At 37.1% G+C, this 20,275-nt stretch overlaps 1 protein-coding gene across 1 annotated transcript in view; it reads right to left on the bottom strand.

Moving 5' to 3' along the window:
* LEMD3 (LEM domain containing 3) overlaps positions 1-18,744 on the bottom strand; it is a 65,313-nt gene extending 46,569 nt beyond the window's left edge. Inside the window, exon 1 of the mRNA XM_077111318.1 lies at positions 17,158-18,744. Within this exon, the coding sequence (XP_076967433.1) occupies positions 17,158-18,697 (1,540 nt within the window). The 5' untranslated portion in view covers positions 18,698-18,744. The remainder of the gene's footprint in view (positions 1-17,157) is intronic.
* Positions 18,745-20,275: the final 1,531 nt, after the last annotated feature.

Genomic DNA, 20,275 nt, shown 5'->3' with positions numbered 1-20,275 from the left:
CCCTGGGAATAATCAAAAAGCTCCCACCCAGCCAGCATCACTGAATGAGGATTAAAGGACATGGCTTTTCTGGTGTCCACAACAGATTCAAACTGGCAAAAACAATTTATGAGCTGGGATTCAAAAAGATGGATTCAACCTATGCCTGACTCTTAAGCCCATATTCTTCACATTACAGAAATAACAACTACAAAAAATATTTATTTCCTCTGTTTGGTTTAAGGAATGCATTCTTCTCTAGAACTTTCAGATTTTGAATCAATTAGACTTCAATCTCCCTAGCACATAAAGCATCAAAAACACCAAAAAGGGGCGTAAGAGGGGAAAAGACAGTACTGTTGGAGAACACATTTATCTTAGATGAAGGTAAATTTTTTTTCAAAACAAGTTCTCTACTAGTAGTCAAGGAAAATATTTAACACAACTCATCAAAGCCGTGGCCCTACACAGACAGAATTAATTACTCCTCTCCTTTCTGCTGCCACAGCACGTTGTTTCACCATTTCATAATGCTACTTCAGCGTTTCAACATGGTATCAGTTAAAAAAAAATCAATTTCTAGTTTAGTACCACATTTAAACAGCATTCTCATTTGGCTTCAATCTCAAAACATAAAATATTCTCAACCATATGTCAAGAGCCTACTATGTGACACGCATTATGCTACTTGCAGGACATTTTTAAAAAATATATGTAAGCCCTGCCCTCAAGAAGTTCAGTCTGGAGAGCAAGAACTCTGTACACAGGGAGTCAGGAAATACCCTGATGTAAAAATCCAATTCTCTACAAGCCAAGAAAACTAGATTCCTGATAAGTTCCTAGAATTAAAAATTCACTTTTCTTAACTCTGTAACATTCAATAGATAAGTAACGTAATCTATGAAAGAGACTTTAAAGTGTCCAGAACTAGTTGTAACCAAAGAAACAGAGTCAGTCAAAGGATAAATAGTTAATGAGTGTCTAGCATGGGTGGGCACCATACTACTCAATGTTGGTTTACAGAATCAACCAAACAAAATCTTTACTCTCAAAACACGTGAAATCTGGTCCAGGAAAACAGAATAATCAAACATACAAATAAGAAAATGTCGGGTCCAGAAACGTAACTTTAAGAAAATAAAATGAGGCAATGTAAAGGAGACTGCTTTAGCTAGAGTGGTCAGGGAAGGACTCCTGGGAGAGAAAGCTAGCAGATATTGCCATGTGTCTTCCCAGCTGAGAGAGGAGTCCAGAAGCCTTTCTTCAGCCCTTTTTAAGTGAAGACAACCTCTTGTCAGTGCCTTAATTTGGACACTTTCATGGCCTTAGAACTGTAAACTTGCAACTTAAATTCCCTTTTTAAAAACCATTCTGTTTCTCATATAACCATTTTGTTTCTGGTATATTGCATTCCAGCAGCTTTAGCAAACTAAAACAGTAAGTATTATTACTGTTACATCCACTTTACAGATGAGAAACCTGAGGCTTAGAATAGTGAAGAAACTTGGCCAAGGTCACACAGCTAATTAATGGCAGAGCTAGGAGTTGAACCCAGGCAACTTAAAACCTAAGCTCATAACCATAATATGAGAACAAAAATAAATCCAGAGAAAAATAACATACCACAAAGGGAAGAAAAATCTGAGGAAAAAATTCAATGACCTGGAGTCTGCAGTCAGACTGTTCGCTCTAATTTGGAACATTCTTCATTGCCTGGCTTGCCTAGATAATTCCTACTTACCATTAAGACCTTAGTTCAAAAATTACCTCCTTAGAAAAGCATTCTATGAATACTTTCCAGGCAGGCATGATTACCTGTAACCACCTTGCAGGTAATGCAATTAAAATGTGTTAAATGAATGAAGAAAGAAAATGGTTAGTGTAACTATTATTGCCTATACATTTCCTGAATTGGATTCCAAGTAGGAGAAAGGATGATAAAAGTATGCTGGGCTCCCAAAGGCAGTCTCTTATAATTTTAAAACTTGGTAACTTAAAGGCAAAGTTTTAGTCTTAGGAAACTTCAAGTATTATTGTAAGCATTATATTCAACTGCCCAAATGGTGAATGATGTCTCTATGCTCTATCTTTCTGTAAACAGACATTCAAATTTTCAAATCACATCTTCTACCGCTAAAAGTTTTAAAAGAATATAATTATTTGCGAAGGGAGGAAAATGCTGCCAACAGCTGCAGAATACTGCACCTGTGTGGCAACCACTTCTGCATTTCACCATCAGTTAGCCTGATCTAAAAATGGACAGGGGTGAACAAGGCAATACATTCTTTTGAAACACAGTGTGTCGCCCATTTGTCTTCTGAAAGATCATTATTTGCCTCATGGCTTTACTGAAAATATGGTCAAGAAAGGAGCAGTTCACTTAATGTAAGCTTAATTAATTACTGTGAAAACTGAGATTAAATACAGAAAGTTTATGGACAAAAGCTATCCAATATAAAATTTGCTCAAGGTAAACTACTGTATCACACTTGTTCTACTCATGAATAACCTTTCCATTTAAATCCCACCTACGTATCTGGATTTACAGTGCTATAGACCTAGACAAGATAATGAGTGTGAGAGAAGGGAGGAGGGACAAGAGCTTGAGAGTTCCTATGGGACTCCTTTCCCCTGCCCCTGTTTTAAAAGTGACAGAAATCCCATGCTATTTACAATTAAGCTATCCTTAAAGAATATAGAATACTTACAGTGATTTTTATATAATAAAAATATAAAGGGCTTTAAATATCAATATCAAAGTACCAAGAACATAATGAAAATAGTGTGTATAGACATTAAATTCATAGAACTAAAAGGTCAAAATTCAGAATCATACTTATCTTTTATTATTTACTTATGTCAATCTGCTAATAACCTAATAATTTGTTGGTTCTTATACTTCCTCTCTATATATGATATAGAACATTATGGTCCCTATCAACTTTGTGGTCATGTAAAAGTCTCACATTTCCTCACCATAAAAATAAAGATTCCCTGGAGAAGGGGGAGAGGGTACTGACATCATCAAAATTACTTATCTTTATATCAGCACTAATTTACATTACAATTGTACTCCAGTTTGGGATCTCTATAATAAAAGCTATAAGAAAGGCCGCTAACCACTGGATGTTCATTTACTTAACAAGTATTTATAGAGCATATTCTATACACCATGTTCTGGGAACATGCTGTTTCCAAAGCAGTGGAGGTGGAGATAATCAAGTGACTATGATATAAAGTGATTAATACCATTTTAGAGTTAAGTGTGGAGTGCTTTAAGAATTCAAGACAGTGCAAATAATTTCTGCCTAAAATGAATTTGAGCATTAAAAATTAAGAGTAATAAAAAGGAATGAACTATTGGCAAATTTAACACTGATGAATTTTAAAAATATCATGCTGAGTGAAAAAATGCCTTACACAAAAGAGTATGTATTCCAAGAATCCATTTATATGAAGTTTTAGAACAGGCAAAACTAATCTACAGTGAAAAAAATCAAAATAGTGATGGAGTACTAATGGGAAAGAAGCATTAAGGAACTTTCAGGAGTAAAGGTAACGTTCTATGTCTGAGAGGTTTAAGTTACATGGATGTACAGATTTGTCAAAACTCATCTGCTGGTACTTTTTTTTTTTTTTAATTATTTTTTACATGGGCAGGCACCAGGAATCAAACCCGGGTCCTCTGGCATGGCAGGCAAGCGTTCTTGCCGCTGAGCCACCATGGCCCGCCCTGCTGGCACATTTAAGATTTGTGCATCCTTCTGTATACCCAGAAAAAAAGAGCTGAACTCTAGTTCATAATAGGCATGAAATACGTAAGGTTGAAACATCCTGGTATGTTTAACTTACTTTGAAATATATTAAAAGAAACAAAAGACAGAATGATGTGTGGAGAGAGTAATGGATACTTAGTAAATACAGAAAATGTTAAATATAGAATCTAGGTGATGGATATATGTATTTTTATACGTATTTTTAAAGCATAAGCCTTTCACTTTTCCACCTGAAAATATTCACAGTAAAATGTTAGGGAAAAGCATACATAAAAAAAGAGCTGTTTGTTGGTGGTGTGAAAATCCTATCAGGGAACTGGTCAAAGATCACTTCAACAACTAGATACACTAAGTGAAAACTCCCATTTTAAAAGCTGAAGCTTATTGTACTGGAGAAGAAAAGACATTTTCTTTCTTCCAATTAAATCTAAATTCTTGGTGTATCTAGATTTGAAAAAGAAAAATCCTTCTTTTGCAAAGAGTTACTGTAAGATTTTTTGTTTGTTTTAAAGAGACTTGACTAACATAGTCTTATTTCTTAAATAATATAATTTACAACTAGATATGATTTTTAGTTATTTTTTACTAAAATGCCTGAAACTTATTACATAGGAAAATAGCCAAAATTCGAAGTTGCATATAGTTTTTATAATAAAGCAAAATATTTCCCAAATATTCATTCTAAAATGCTCAACTTATTGAGTTGGAGATGATTCCCCTCTCAATGATTTCACAAGACTCTGTGAATATTAAAAAATGAATATTTGATAGAATTACTGATTACTCAATCTGACTCATGACTGAAACTGAAGCTTCCATTAAAAAATGTTTAACCTAAGACAAGACTTTAGACTGTAAGAAAATATCAATGGCTTACTATAAGACAAAATTAAAGTCAATTAACAAATTCCTCCCACAGAAAAAATGGGAAGGAGAGAGGGGAAGAAGGCAGGGGGAAAAAGAGATAAATCTAAATAGCTCAAAACTCCAGAGGGAAAATATTAAGCTTCTGTCTCCATAAAATTTTGTCAGCTATAAAACACTCCTGTAGTTTAACCGCAATGTTGAGAAGAAAGGTCATATAGGGAACACCTTCAAAGACTAAATAATATATGTACTTAAATTACAGGAGCATAATTTTTACAACATTGTTCAAGATAACATATCCAAAAGTTTGAATGATCTACTTTTTCAGTAATTCAAATAAATTTCTTCTTGAAAGCTATTTTTGTACAAATACCAGCTAAAGAATTTCTGCTACTGCATGGTGACAAGTGAAGAGAAAAATAAAAGCACGACAGCCCACAAAGGTTAAATACAAACCTATAAATAATACCAAGCATCTGTGCAACAGCTAACTTGGCACCCAAAGGAATTTACGCTAATGCAATACTGTAATTTATTAAATGTGGTGACAGTTTATATACTAAGAGATTTTAAACATTAACTGTTACACACTAGAGAATGGCTATAAAGCTTCCTCAAGGTTTACAATGAAAGAATATAAATGAAACCATACCAAAACAAGGTCTATGCTGAAATTTTTCTAAATAAAAATCTGGAAATCCAAAACGATCTCTGATACACTGTACAGTCTATCTCCAGTGCAATGCAATAAAGCAGCATGAATTTCCCATGGGATGGCCCTAAATACCAATAGGCTGTCTACTTAATAATATTCCGAATTACAATATAGCAAATACTACCACTAGTGTAGTTTTGTGTAGCACAAAGACAATAGACAAAGAGGGAAATTGGAGTGACAAAAGCTACAGAGGAATGAAGAGCTGAATAGAACTAAATATGATTAAAACTTAAAAAAAAATACAAATGGTAGTGGTTCTTATTCCACTTCTCAAATGGGCATAAGTATAGTTCTGATAAAAGGAAAACAGGCATTATATGTATAGACAAATCAGAGCAATTGATGTAGGACTGAAATAACATATAAGCTAAATTTAAAGCTAAAAAAAGAAATTTAACACTGACTCGATAAGCAACTTGCTGAACAGTTGCATCTTGACTTTTAGCCCGGGAAGAGATCAGGCAAAAACACAAAGCCATTTAGGAAATAGGGGAATTTTGGTATGCCATCATTAAGTCAAAACCAAAACCAATGGAAAAAACAAAATGTTAGCAATTACAACATGTGGTAGACCAGGCTAAACAAGACTTTTGTTGTTGTTGGTTTTAATACAACCTTGAAAATAAAAACCATGCTTTCACATGCACAAAATGAACAGAAAGTACAATACACACTGGAATTATATCAGACTGTCACCTAATTCACTTAAAATCAATTTCTACTTTTAGCAGAGGGAGAGACAATGAATATGTCTGAATAAAAATTTTTTAAAAAACTGACTCATGCAATACCCCACCACCATTCCACTTATCTATTATCAATAAGCACATTGTGTAATGGAATGATAGTAATGATCAGGAATCCCCAAAATACTGTAAACATGACAAGCATGATTCAAATGTAAACAAATTGAGAAAAGCCTTTGATAACCAGACATTCATGCGAGGATAGGAGGATATAACATGGACTCACTCAACGCCTGTCAGTGATAATGACGTTGATGTCAACACCTTTGAGGTATTAAAAGCCCAGTGCAGATGCTACTTCATAGAATATAAGGTAGAGGTAGACTGACAACCAATTACTTTGACTTGCAGTCTGAATGCCCGGGCTACACCCCAAGGCCTTCTCTCACTTTCACCACGTTCAACTCTGCAGCAATGCCAGCGCCTACCACCAAGGCTTCACACCCTCACTGATGCTGCACTGGACAGGCTCCTGATACCTCTTGTCAAAGGAACACACCTGACTTGTGTCAGCTCTGAGGCAATGATCATTTCTCAGGCCACACACAACGAAGCATATACTCTAGACAAATCTTGAGATGGAAGATCTAAGTATGCTTTCTCCTCAGCTGCTGCAGTTTCCAGTGGCTCTTATACTGTGAGTAGTTCATAAAAAGTAGTATGATTTTAATGTTTAAAGATGTACTATGGGCCTCAAGTGCTTTGTTTCAAGCACTCAAAGAAAATAATTTATTCCTACACTGGCAAAATAACCGGTCTTTTTGAAAGAAAAATATCAACTCTAAATCTAAAGGATTTTCTGATGATAATTTTTACCATGCTTAATTTTTGCTTTATGCTCTAATTTTTACTTTATTCTCTGACTTAAAATAACCTAACTACTATATATACTAGTGCTTGAAATTTGAACCTGTCACTAACCAGTTTCCTGAACCAAGTAAATAAGGCCTTAAAGGTTTTTTTTTCTTTTTCTTTTTTTTTTTTTTTGCCTTAAAGGTTTTAATACCCTTTGGTAAATGTTCAAGGCATCTAAAAATTCCAAAATTATTACTAATTTCAAACTTGTTTCCCAGGATATCATCTCTATTTGTTAAATTCTGTTCAACAAACAACTATAACAAATGTATAAACAAGAAGGTACTAGGGGATACAGAGATGAAAGCTCTTATTATCTTATTAATCACTGCAGTGATTCTCATTACTTTGTGAGGAAGGTGTAAAAACCCTTTTGAATTTTTAATAAAATCTATGGCCACTCTCCCTAGAAAAATCCATATGTATATGCATATAATTTTAAGGGGTCAACTGTTAACATTGAGTCATGTATGAATGGATTCTTTAAGATTCATAAACCACTGGTTAAATACTCTTGGTCTTGTAGAACGCTCATATTTTTCTAAAAGTGGGGTGGGGTGGACATAATTCCAAAAGAAATAAATAGAGATGAGAATTTGGCTAGCTAGATAATCCTATATGGCAAAAAATGACTGATTTTAAGCTTTTCTGCTTTTATTCATTCAAAGTGTGACCTCCCTTACTCCGGAAACAGGATTTATTAGCATAAAGAGACAAAAAAAGAACTATAGCAACAACCTGAAACAAACCAGTAGAGATGCTGTGTAAGAGTATATGTCAAAGGGGCCACGGTGGCTCAGCAGGCAAAAATGCTTGCCTGCCATGCCAGAGGACCCGGGTTCGATTTCTGGTGCCTGCCCATGTAAAAAAAAAAAAGTATATGTCAAAGGCATTGTAAATTATAAAGCACAAGATAACTTATTTGCATTCATACAATGTCTGCTCTAGCTAGCTGATATGACTTGCTAGAATTTTAATTTACTACTTTAAGCTGTTAATTCCTTTTTTTTTCCAAATTGTATATAGGCTATTTATTCTTGATTTTTAAATACCAAAACACATATCATGCTTACGCATTTTTATTTATTTAACTCCAGTTCTTGTATTATGGTTCTTCATCATTTATTAAACAGCTAAGGAATTTTAAGGACGATAGAGAAGGTATTTGCTTTAAAAGACAAAACAAAACTAAATGCAAGAGCAATCTAATTCTCTCCCCAAAAAAGCAATCTAATCCAACCCAACAAATGTTACATCCCTATTTTTAAAAATGCGTTAGAACTGATCAACCTAGCTTTTGCTTTCATTTTCTAACTCAAACACTACACAATTTTTAAAAAGATACTAGATATTTCAAAGTACTTGGATAATATTTTTACACTTTTTTCTTTTTTTGGATAAGATAGTATTAATATACTTTAGAGCTGACATTTTGTATTAATTTCAATCTAGTACTATTTTTAAAATTTAAACTAAAATTTAAGTCGAATACAAATTTTTCTCTACGTAATGTTTGCTCCAAAAGCTATGTCATTTACATGAATGAAAAGTCAGTGAGCTAAAATAAAATATGTCTGGAGCAAGACTTATGATAAGTGTGATCTTCGGTAAGTCACCCTCTCTGGGGCTCTTGCTAGTGCATGTAAAATGGGGATCCCAACATTTATCTAATGTGAAGATTAAATGGGATGTTTTGTTACTATTCACAGCAACATTGGGTGAAAAAAGGATTAATAATCCTTAGCTTTTCCTTCTTTTCTCAATCCTAGCATGAATAAATAAACAGCATTCAGTTTTACAAAATAACATAATATACCACTACTCCATTCTTCCTATGTGTCTGCCATGGAGATTCTGGGAAGAAATAACATTTATTTAAAAGAACTGCAAAGTGCTGCCAAAAATTTCACCAAAGAGAGAACGTGGGTTAGCAAACATCTTATATTTAAAGTATAATCAATCACCTCTAAGACTATTAAAGGTTGGTAATCAGTCATTTAAACATTACAACTGACCCCTTGTTATTCACTATGTATGTCTTGCAAACAAGTTCTAAAATGTAATCACTATACATAATTTCCTTATAATATACTTTAAACTATACTTCTCTACTTTTTAAGTAAAAGGACACCTTCAATTTATATCAAGATTTTTAGATTTCCCACAACAGTACTTCTAATATTCATTTACTGAGACTATGACAAAATTCTACCATGAGTACAGTATTTTTTCACGTCATATTCTAATCATAGCAATATTGATAAATAGTTGAAAAATAATAGCACAATACAAAAGGGAAACATCATGTAGTCCTCAAACAATACTTTACAATAGGTACAGCTCCTGAAATGTTCATAGCCCTTAATACCATAAACTGCCATTGAAAAATGTAGGCAACTCATCTACTGTACGTGATAGGAAGAAGAAAGATTTTGAGATAGCTAGGCTAAATCTAATTCCACATTGGCTCAATCTTCATTAAAGATAATCACATTATCATCAATTTTATCATAAAATCATACATTTCTTGACTATGAGTTTTAAAATATCATGATCTAATCCAATCAAATAGCCCTAACAGCCAAAAGCCAATGAACCAAGGGAATAAGAGGAGCTGGGATTTGGTAAGGTTGCAAAGAAAACGAGTACATGTGCAAGAAAAAAACAATATAATATAATGGTTAGAGAATGAGGTTCCAACTCAAGTTGTTAGGGTTCAAATCCCTGTCTGTCCGATAAACTTGGACAAGGTGATTAACCCAATCTTAAATTCCTAATATGTAAAATTTTATGAGACTAGTACCTAATAAAACTTCTAAGAGGACTAAATGAGATAATGCACATAAAACATTTACACTTGCTAAGCACCCAATAAATGGACCTACTGTAATCACAGAAAATTTTGTAGTATTGAGCACTTAGGTGTTTTGTCAGATTACAGTAGAACAATAAGAAGCTTAGGCTAGTATGAGTTTGAGAAAAGAAATTAAGGGATGGAAAAGTAAAGAAAGAGAGGACAGCCAAACAGAAAAAAAAGCCTTCCTTCTCCTCCAACTCCACAGTACATGATTCAGAGCTTCAAGGACCCAAAACTTGAATCAACAGTGAATATCAATGGTAAAATAGGATAAAGTAAAATAGGCTTCTATGGGCTAGTCTGTTACTGTAAATTTTAAAACAGTGTAGTAAAACATGTTCCAAGTTCCAAACAACGGTTTTACACATGATTTGGAAGACAACGCATGCAAAAATTGGTAACTTGACTATTTTTCCTTTTGGAAATAAAACAGCTTGTCTTTGTGAGCAAACATTCTCTAGGAATCCAAGTGTAATTCAAAGAAATTATTCAAAGTAATTAGAAGATGCAGCCAAATATAAAGCCACCATAAAATAACACTGCATAAAAAATTGAGATAATATTTAAAATTCAAGGAGTATGATAAGAGCATCCCAAAATCTTTCTCAGAGTGAGGTAATGAAAACCTCAATTTTTTTTTCACTCCAACAAAGTTTTACCAGTCATTCAGTTTTCATTTTTCCTAAAAGAAGCTGACTCTTTCCTTATCTCCTGCCAAAAGGCCATCTCTCGTTCCTACATTTCTAGTTGAAGAGCTGTAGAAAGCAGCTTACAATGGGAAAAGGCGGAAAGCATGTAAGAAAACATTTCCAACAAGGAAAATTAATAAAGATTTAGGGATTATCAACCTCCACTTCAAGCTAAGAAGACCTCTGAGGGAATTTTTTTATTGATTGTAAGTTGAAATAATATTGTGAATATATTACATTATTCAAATTAATTTCACCTGTTTCTTTTTACTTCTTAATGTGGCTACCAGAAATTTAAAAACTGGATATGGAGCCTAAATTATATTTCTGTCTCGTCTACAGATTTCTTTACACAGCGCCAGCACAAATCATGTCTCTGGTTTGGTTTCAAATGCAAAACACAATGAAAATTTCATTATGTGTTTCAGGTGAATTATCTGGGAGATTGAAGATCCTAATGCACTTTAAATTCCTTATACTTTAAGTAGTATGATTTTAATATCCTGTTTATCAAATTCATTTTATTTGATATGTCCCAATCTCTTGATTACCCCCATTCAACCTATCACCTATTTATTCACAGAGCTATACCCTTATTATCCCACTTTAGTAGTAATAGCATTCATGGTGTCTTACAAACTGGCATGTGTCAGGCTTTCCTTCTCTACTAGATGTTCTTCATGTTAACAGAAGCTTACTCTAAGACCCATCTACATGCCTATAGAATGTTTTTCTGCCTTAAGTTTGTAAGGTAACCCATCTCTGAGTTTCTTATCAGCAAATTTACATCCTAGTGGTCAATAAGGCTTAAGATTAGTTTTGAGCTGTGCTTCATAAACTGATTAAATATAACTGCAAAAAAGAAAAGCATTTTTTTTTCAGTTTTAGAAATAAAAAAGACATTAATCAGGTAATATGAAAGATGCCTCCCTTTTATCTACTAGGACACCTTGACAAAAAGGTTTAAATCTACTGATAAGAAACACCAAAATCAAGGTGTTAGCGAGGCGATGCTTTCTCCCTGAAGACTGGCATTCTGGCGATCCTCATTGTTCCTTCATTTTCCATCACATGGCAATGTACATAGCAATATCTTCTCCTTCCCCTTCTCGGTTATGTTGACTTCCAGTTTCTGCTGCTCCCCATGGCTTCTCTTCCTATGTTCAATTTCCTTTGCTTATAAGGACTTCAGTCATACTGGATTAAGGTCCACCCTCCTTCAGTGTGGGCACACCTTAACTAATAACATCTTCAAATATCTTATTTACAAATGAGTTCACACCCACAGGACCAGGGGTTGGGACCTGAATATGCCTTTTATGGGGGGCATGACTCAACACTAAAAATGAATTCAGGCCAAGAACGCTAACATGACTTCCATCTATTAAGTGAATTCCTTATGCCAGACAACTCAACCAAACATTTTAAACACATTATCTCACTTAATGCTGAAAGCCACCATGAGGCAGGTATTATCATCTAGACAGATATCTATTTTTAATATGAGGCAACTGAGTCTTAAGAAAATTGCCAAAAAAATTAGAGCAGAAAAAGAGAGAGCTGAGACTCAAACTTGAAACTGAGTGAAAAAGCCTGTACACTTTACCATTGTATTCTACTTCTCTTATATGAGCTGTGATTAATCTGGCTTGATGGATATACAATCATAATACACTCTAATAAATGCTATGAAGGGAAGCACAGATCTTATTTGAGCAGAGAATGACAGACCACACTCTGGGGAGAAAAGAATGGGAAGTTAGAGATGTCCAGAGGTGAAACTTAAGCAATTGGACAGTAGAGAGGAAAAGTGTACATTCCCAAAGAAAGGAATAACATGTGCAAAGACAGAGATATATAAACATTCATGACATATTCAGAGAATAGAAAGTAGTTTTCTCTTCCAGAAAGTAGAGTTTGATGAGCAGGATTGATAGGAAATGACGCTAGAAAGGCAAACAGAATATGATCATGAACAATTTAACCAACAAGTTTAGATGTTATCCAATAAGTGAGGGAAAGCCATTGCATAATTTTAAACAAGAAAGTGGTTGATTACACTTGTGTTTTCATATATTGCTCTGACAAGTGAAAAATGGACTGCATGAGCTATAGCCTAGAAGGAGGGACACCTGTTGATTATTGAAACAGTTTGGGCAAGAGCTTAGAGCAGTGGCAACAGAGAAACAATATACGTAGGAGGTAGAATTACAGGACTTAGTTATCTATTAGATTGGGAGCTAGTAGGAAAGTGATGGAAAGGAAGGAAACTAAGGCTTCTATCTTGAGCATCTGAGTTGACAGAGTGCCATTAACTAAAATAGAGATCAGAGGAGGAGGGAAAAACTGAGGGCAAAAAGAAAGAAGGTAAGATGATGTACTGGTACTTCAGGAACATTCAGAAGGAAATATCTAATAAACAAGTAAGTCAGTCTAGAGCTCCAGAGACATCCAAGCTGAAAATACAAAATTGGGAAGTATTAATTAGGAGAGAGACCCAAACTGCCTTTGCGCAAAAGGTATAGGGCGCAGAGAGCACCAATATTTGAAAGCCAGGCAAAGGGAAGTAAATAGAAACTAGGAGAGAGTGGTGCTACAGAAGTTTAGAAAGGAGTTTCATGAAAAAAGGGCGTTTTCAATGAATCTAATGTATCAAAAAACTTTAAAGCCGCCCCTGAATTTGGCAATCAAGTAACTGGTGACTTGAAGCAGGTTACAGAGGAACCTGTGGCAACACTGGCCATTCTTTCTGATTCTTCAACATGTCAAGTTTATTCTTGCCTCATGAGGCTGCTTTTGCTGTTTCTTCTGCCGAGAATGCTCTGTGCACTGATGTTCAGTGGCTGCTAGTTTCTTCTAGTCATTTATCTCAGTTCATATATCTCAGTTCAAATATCACCGCCTCAGAGGCTTGCACACCTATACATAATACTGTATAACTCTTGACAAAAGTCCCCCAAAGTTACTATCAGTACCTTGTGTTAGCACCTATCACTATCTGAAAATCTGAGTCATTTACCTGTTCACACCCATCTTTCCCCCAGAGGGTAATCTCCATGAGAACAGACTTCATCTACCTTATGCACCACATATCCCTGATGCCTAAACAGTGCTTAATGAGTGTGTGTATATATATGGAAACTACAGAAAGGTTCTGAAAGGACCTATTACTTGAATTTATACCAGGAATGAGGGGTGAGACTGAGACATACACTATCCTTTCACTTTTTGCTTCACAGATCTCTATTCAAATTTTCTACAAAATCATGTCATTTGTAAATTAAAAAACAATTTTTAAATAATGATCATTTGAGTCTGATAGTCTATCCATTCTGCCATTTTTCTTTTAGGGGGTTGTCATGATCTAATCACCTGCAGCATAAATGAGTAATCTGACTGAAGGCCAATCCTTGAGTTGTCACAGTACAGCTGAAAAGGGCAGTTGGAAGTTAGAATCTTAAAACCTTGGTGCTGGAAAGAGTTTAGAGATCATCTAATCCAACCACCTAGATTTACAGATGAAAAAGCTGGGACTCAGGGTTTAAGTGATTCCAGTTAATAAAAACAGGGCACTAATGAAAAAATTTCAAAGAACAAAAGATTAAGAACTATTTAAAAGCCTAATCTATTATGTGTTATATATAATTTAAATGTTATTTAATAAAAGCTTTCTAAAGCATATACTCTCACATATAACCTACAATATTCTAATGAAATTGTTACTCAAAGCAAAGCTATATCCTTAAGTATACTACTTGACCAATGAACCCTATAGTTAAGCATCACAACATGACAAAGGATTTGGAATACATAAGTATAGGGAATGAAAACTATTCACTCTGGAAATCCTAACACCGTTAGGTGTGCAGACTAACTAAATGAGCAGACATTTCTTTTCACCAAAGTATACAAAGGGTCAAGTGTATCATAGATTTAAGGATTCCATTAAAAAACAATTTTTAAATAATGATCATTTGAGTCTGATCTTTGATTCAATTTTCTGTATCAATTTCTACAATGTGCATTTAATGGAATTTAATGAAAATTAAGTGTTGAATAGGTAAGAAATGCTCTACTAAATGTCATTTATAGAAATGACTTAATCGTTCTCTTTACATATTACAATAGTTTACCCAGAAAACAACAAAGTTTGTCTACACTTTTTAATAATACCAAACTCATATTTCTTTAACAAACCATCTCATTTGACAATCCCAAGAACCCAGAAGATAGAGTAGTTATTATCACTCCAATTTAACATAGAGTAAAATGAGGCCCAGAAGTCAAGGAGCTCAACCAAGGTCGTTTAGATAAATCCAGTACCCAGATCTTCTACCTCTTTATTCAGTGTTCTCTCCATCACAGACGCTAATCACACGTACCATTTACTAAAATGCAAAACACATTATAATTTCCTTCTTTCCACACTGGTGGGGGTGAAAAAGGGAGCCCAAAACTCCAGCATTTCTATTCCACTCTATTTTATTCAAATTTTTAGCAGATAAGAAAATATTAGCTATTCACCTCAATAATCAGAAGATGTGAAAATCATCTTAATTAAGAATTGTGTTCATGAATCATTTGGCATGAAATCCTACTAAATATCCATTCAATTATTTTCTTAATACTAATAAAATTAAAATACCCTGTTATTTAGAAAGCTCTCTACAAGCAATACCAAAAATAGTGTGAAGAAGTCAATCCAGGTAAATCTAACACCAAGCTTCTACACTACTCCACCACTATTTTTTCCCACAGGTAGAAGGCCAGATGCTTGGGGCTTGGAAATTACTTTGGAAGTGTGTTGTACTGCTTTATATTCATTCACTTTAAAAAAAATTACAGAACTACCTAAATATATTTAATACTACAAAATATTTAACCCTAATTTCAAGTTGGAAAAAAATCTCAGTTCTACCAACCCATTAGCTGTTCAACTTTATGTACATTTAATTTCCATGAGTTATATAAAATGTTTATATAAAAAAGTTTAGGGCGGGCCATGCTGGCTCAGCAGGTAAGAGTGCTTGCCTGCCATGCCCGAGGACCCGGGTTCGATTCCTGGTGCCTGTCCATGTAAAAAAAAAAAAAAAAAGTTTAATATAAAACTTCCTCATCTACAAAATGGGAATAACAAATAACACCACCTGCCTCTGAAGATGGCTGGGACGATAATATGTGTAAAGCATTTAACCCTTAGAAAAGGATGGGTCATATAGTAGGTGGTGGCGTTGGTAGAGAAACAAATAGAGGCAGTATATTCCATTGCTGATAAGCAGTATCAGTTAATTTATGGCAACTTTACTAGTTTTAGCTTCCAATGTAACCTTATTCCTTTTTGCTCCCAAATATGTGGGGAAGGATACATCACATTACTCTTGTTCCCAGGGAACTGATTACAGCGAGGGTTGGATTTGAGTTCTTTTCCAATTTCTTTAATCAAGCAATATTATTAATAATCTTAACATCTTAAAAAATGAACAATTAAAAATCTGAACATCTTAAAATTGGTGTTATCTAGTCAAAGCTTACACTATTTTGGCCCCTATTATTTTTCTGAGTCTGCTAATTGCATCATTCACTCTACTATGAAACAAAGCTAATATAATAAGCCAATTTTATAAATACAAATCATGATGCAATGAATTCATGTTAGGTAAAAAGAGTAGAAGTTTTCAGAGGGAGTATGGAGAGAGAGCTAACACTGAGAAATTATTATTCAGCAGTTCTTCACGCACTAATTTACTTTCTCTATTTTAAACCTCACTGCCACCTTCCTATTCAGTTACCACCATTTTATAGATTAGGAAAGAGAAGATTTTCCTCTCTCCCTCTTGCTCAAGATGCTCTATCCACTTCAGCCTACAGGAAAACTCTTGCTCAACTCGGGGCCTTTCCTCTTGTTCTCTTTGCCCAGAATGATCTCTTCCTCTTTACAAGGCTGGTTCCTTCCCCTGCTTCAGTCTCATCTCAAATAGTATCTCTTCTGACAATTCAATCTAAAGTAGCACACACCAACCAATTCCTCCTTACCGCCTTCATAAAACACAAAATGATCTCCTTTTCGTTTTTAAGAGCAAGGAGACTTTGATTTATTACTATTGTAAACTGGGTGCTTGGCACAGAAGAAATGTTCAGATGCTGGCGGAATGAATGAACACACCTGTCTACAGTTACCTAGCAAGTAAACGGCAGGGTCTGGAACGCAATTCAGGTAAATCTGAACCCAAGCTCTTGTACTGCTCTCCCTACTGGTACTTTTTCACAAGTGAGAGAGAAGCTAGTTGGTGCTGGAAAATAATTTGGAGGAGGAAGGGGGAAGGCCTTGCTACTTTCAAGATTCATTCATTTTAAAGAAATTACATATCTGCCCACATAATTCTACAAACTAACTGGAATTTCAAGAGCATTTACACTCCCTGTTAGAATCACAACTCAATTTGAAGAGACATTGATTTACGATGTCTCTTAAATTAGCTATAGGATATCTTTTTGAGGACCAAAATAATGCTCTTTCTTAAAGAAAGGTGACACAAATGCTCTCAATTTGTTGCGTTTCACTAAACCATGTTCTTGCAGGTAAAAGTCACCTCCCGGAAAATGTAACTGCGGTTAAAGCATGACCATTAACATGCCCTTCCTTACCTTACCCACAGAGCTTAATACTTACAGTTGAGTCCTCCATCTTCGGATACTCCTGTCCCCCGCATTCCTAGGTAAGTCAGTCCCAATATTAGGAAAAATAAGCAGGCAGCAGTTAAGAGAAACATCGACAAGTAGTGGGCACTAAAACTCCCTGTTGGGGACACCTCCTCTCGTTTAAATTGCAGGAGAAGTTCCTCCTCGGGTTCGGAAAGCTTCGGTTTGTTGTACGTGTTTTTCAGGTAGGTATGATTGGAGCCCGTATGATTGGAGTGATTGATCCTGAGTGAACTGGAGGCGGCCACCGCGGCAGTGGGAGGAAAACTGTTGGAATAAATCCTGGGGGAGTCCCCACTGAAGGCCCCACCGCCTATATGATTATTAGTTTTACGAAGGGGGACTGTTGACGAATCCAAGGTTGAGTCGATGTCAGTAAGTGGCGGAGACAGAAGAGGGGCCAATTTCTTAGCGTTAACACGGTATCTAGGAACGGGGCTGGAGTCCAGTAGATCACACCCTCCTCCCTGCCCCACAGCCGCCGCCGCCGCCTCTTCGAGGTTTCGGCTCCTGTCTAGACTCCCAGCAGCCGCCGCCCTGTCATTCATCGCGATTCCTCCCCCTCCTTGAACTGAGGTCTCCAGCCTGCTGCCGGCAGATTTAGCAGTCAGCGGTGCAAGAGGTTTACTATGGCTCCGCCTGGGCCGATGCCGGGAAAGGGAATCGTCCTTTGATACCTGCCTGGTGGAGGCCACATCGTCGTTCTCTTCTTCCTCCGAGTCCGAGTAGTTTTCCCGGCAGATGTAGGGGAGAAGCCGGCTACCATTCACCGTCCGCCTCGACCACTGCTGCTCCTCGGCCTCCGGATCCCTCTCCTCACCGTCTTCTCCCTCCTCTTCCTCGTCGTCCACTGCTCCGTCTTTCCCCGATGGAGTCTGCAGTTCGGGGGCAGCCGGCCTCCTGGCCCCCCACCATGAGTGGGGCTTCCTCCGCTCGGCTGAGTTGCTGTTAGTCACCTCGCTGGCGGCCAGGGGCGCCGGCGGCGGTTTGAGCCCTCGGTACTGGAGAGAAGCCCGGTCCTTCCTCCCGCCGCCGCCACCGCCGCCGCCGGCGGCCTGGTCCCGGGGACTGGCCTCGACGTCCGATTCGTCCGAGCTGAAGCCCAGCAGCACTTTGCTGCCAGCCCTGGGGGCGGCCGAGGCGCCCCCAGGCTCTCCCAAGGGGCTTTCCCGGCCCGAGGCCGAGATTCGGCTGAGGCCCCCCGAAGTCCGTAGGTAGGAGAGGTCGCCCGAGACTGGCCGGACCCCCATCCCCACGACGGCCGCCGCCGCCGGTCCCGCGGCTGCGACGGTGGTGGCTGCCGTGTTATTGTTATTACTGTTCCGCGTCTTGTTGCCGCGGCTCCCGGACCGATGCTGCTGCTCTTCTTCTCGAAGCTTCTTCAGCTTCTTGAGATAGACGGGGCGGGTGCTCTCTGTCACCGGGCCAGGAGACAGGCCGTAACGACGGAGCTGAGAGAAAAGCTCCTCATCCGAGAGCTGCTGAGGCGCCGAAGCAGCTGCCGCCGCCATTTTCTCTCCAGGGTGTTTTACAAGCTCCGCGCTACCGGAAGTGACGCGCTGCCCTAGACCCTGAACTAGACCGGGCTGCGTCGTCCTCCCAGCGCCGCGGGCGCCTCGGCCAATGGGACGCGCGGGAGGAGCTCACCTGAGCGGGAAAGGACCACCTGAACGGCGCGCGGCTCCCGACGCGGATTGTTTTTCTACGCTCTCACCTTCAGGTCCCAGCGCTTTCTCCTCCTCTTTTCTGTTTCCTCCCGGTGTTCTCTGCCCTGCCCTACTAAGTGCCATTCCCGGGAGTTGCCTCTTGCTCAAACCACACCTTGACTTCCCTTTCCCAGGTTCCTGCCACTAAGGCAGTAATAATGGGAAGGAAATCCGCCTTAAAGTTCATGGCATTGTTTTTCTTTCCATCCACTTTCCCGCTGCTCGGAGGAGCCTAGAAAGACTCAAAGAAATTCTGATGGCCAGATTAAATTACAGAATCTCACTTTACAGTTTGTCTCTATGTTTGATTTGGGGGAATTAAAGTGTGACTTCTCGCTGCTCTTTTGAGAAGCCCCCTCCCTCTCCCTTCTCATTTCGAGGTGAAGATATGGAGTAGGCTACTCATAATTCCAAGGGTAATGGCTGTTCAATCATTAGTTAATTGTAAGGTATTATAATACCCCCTCCCCTTTTAAATCTGATGACATTGCTAGACCTTCATTTTTGTAACTGAAACAGCCAATCATTTGCTTCATTTTATGACTGAAAAAAAAGACATATCCTTGTACCATTCCAACAATAGTTATTTAAGTATTATTTATAATTATTTATTTTAAAGATAATTAAGTATTTGTTGTTTTATCCCCTTGGGCTGTAAGCTCCATGAAAGGAGTTGCTTGTGTCATTGGCAACTTCAGCTTCATAGTGCCTGACACTAGTAAAAGCTCAGAAAACATCAGTTGAATGAATTAATGAATTGCAAAGCTAGAATAGTATAAGACGAATGTTATGACCTGGGCATAGTGCTAGATGAGGAGGAGGAACCATCCCACAAAGTCAGAAAAACAAAGACAATTAAGACCTGGAAATCCAACTCCCTCGTTTACAGAATAGGAACTAAGCTCAGAGAAGTGAAATTTGTCCAGTTTGGTCACCATCTCTTTCCTTTTCCTCAGTCCCTGGCAAAGCTGACACTTTGTGACTACTAAATGCTAGCAACTACACTGCAACATCTCACACACTACTTGACACAGTAGAACAATATTTGTGTTCAATAAATTATTTTATCCTATTATGTTATACACATCTGTACAGAAAAGCATGGTAATCAAAAGCATGGATACTGTTTTCAACATCCTGAATCCAACAGCAGAATAATACTTCACAACCTAAATTTTCTACTTCTCTTGGTAAGCAAGAGTTTACCATCATCTAAAAAAAATTTAAAAATAAAAAAAGCCTTAATATGAAGGGACACCTCTTCTCTTTTATCATGGAAAATTTAATTATTAGTTGTTCCTGAATCTATAGAAGAGTGTTTGTCAAATAGAAAGTGCTCAATAAATTTTAGCCACTGTGATGATGATGGTGACACAAAATTTA

The sequence above is a fragment of the Tamandua tetradactyla genome, chromosome 7 (assembly GCF_023851605.1).
Source record: "Tamandua tetradactyla isolate mTamTet1 chromosome 7, mTamTet1.pri, whole genome shotgun sequence".
Classification (NCBI taxonomy): Eukaryota; Metazoa; Chordata; class Mammalia; order Pilosa; family Myrmecophagidae; genus Tamandua; species Tamandua tetradactyla.
The sequence above is the reverse complement of the archived record's forward strand: the minus strand, read 5'-3'. Positions and strand labels throughout refer to the sequence as shown.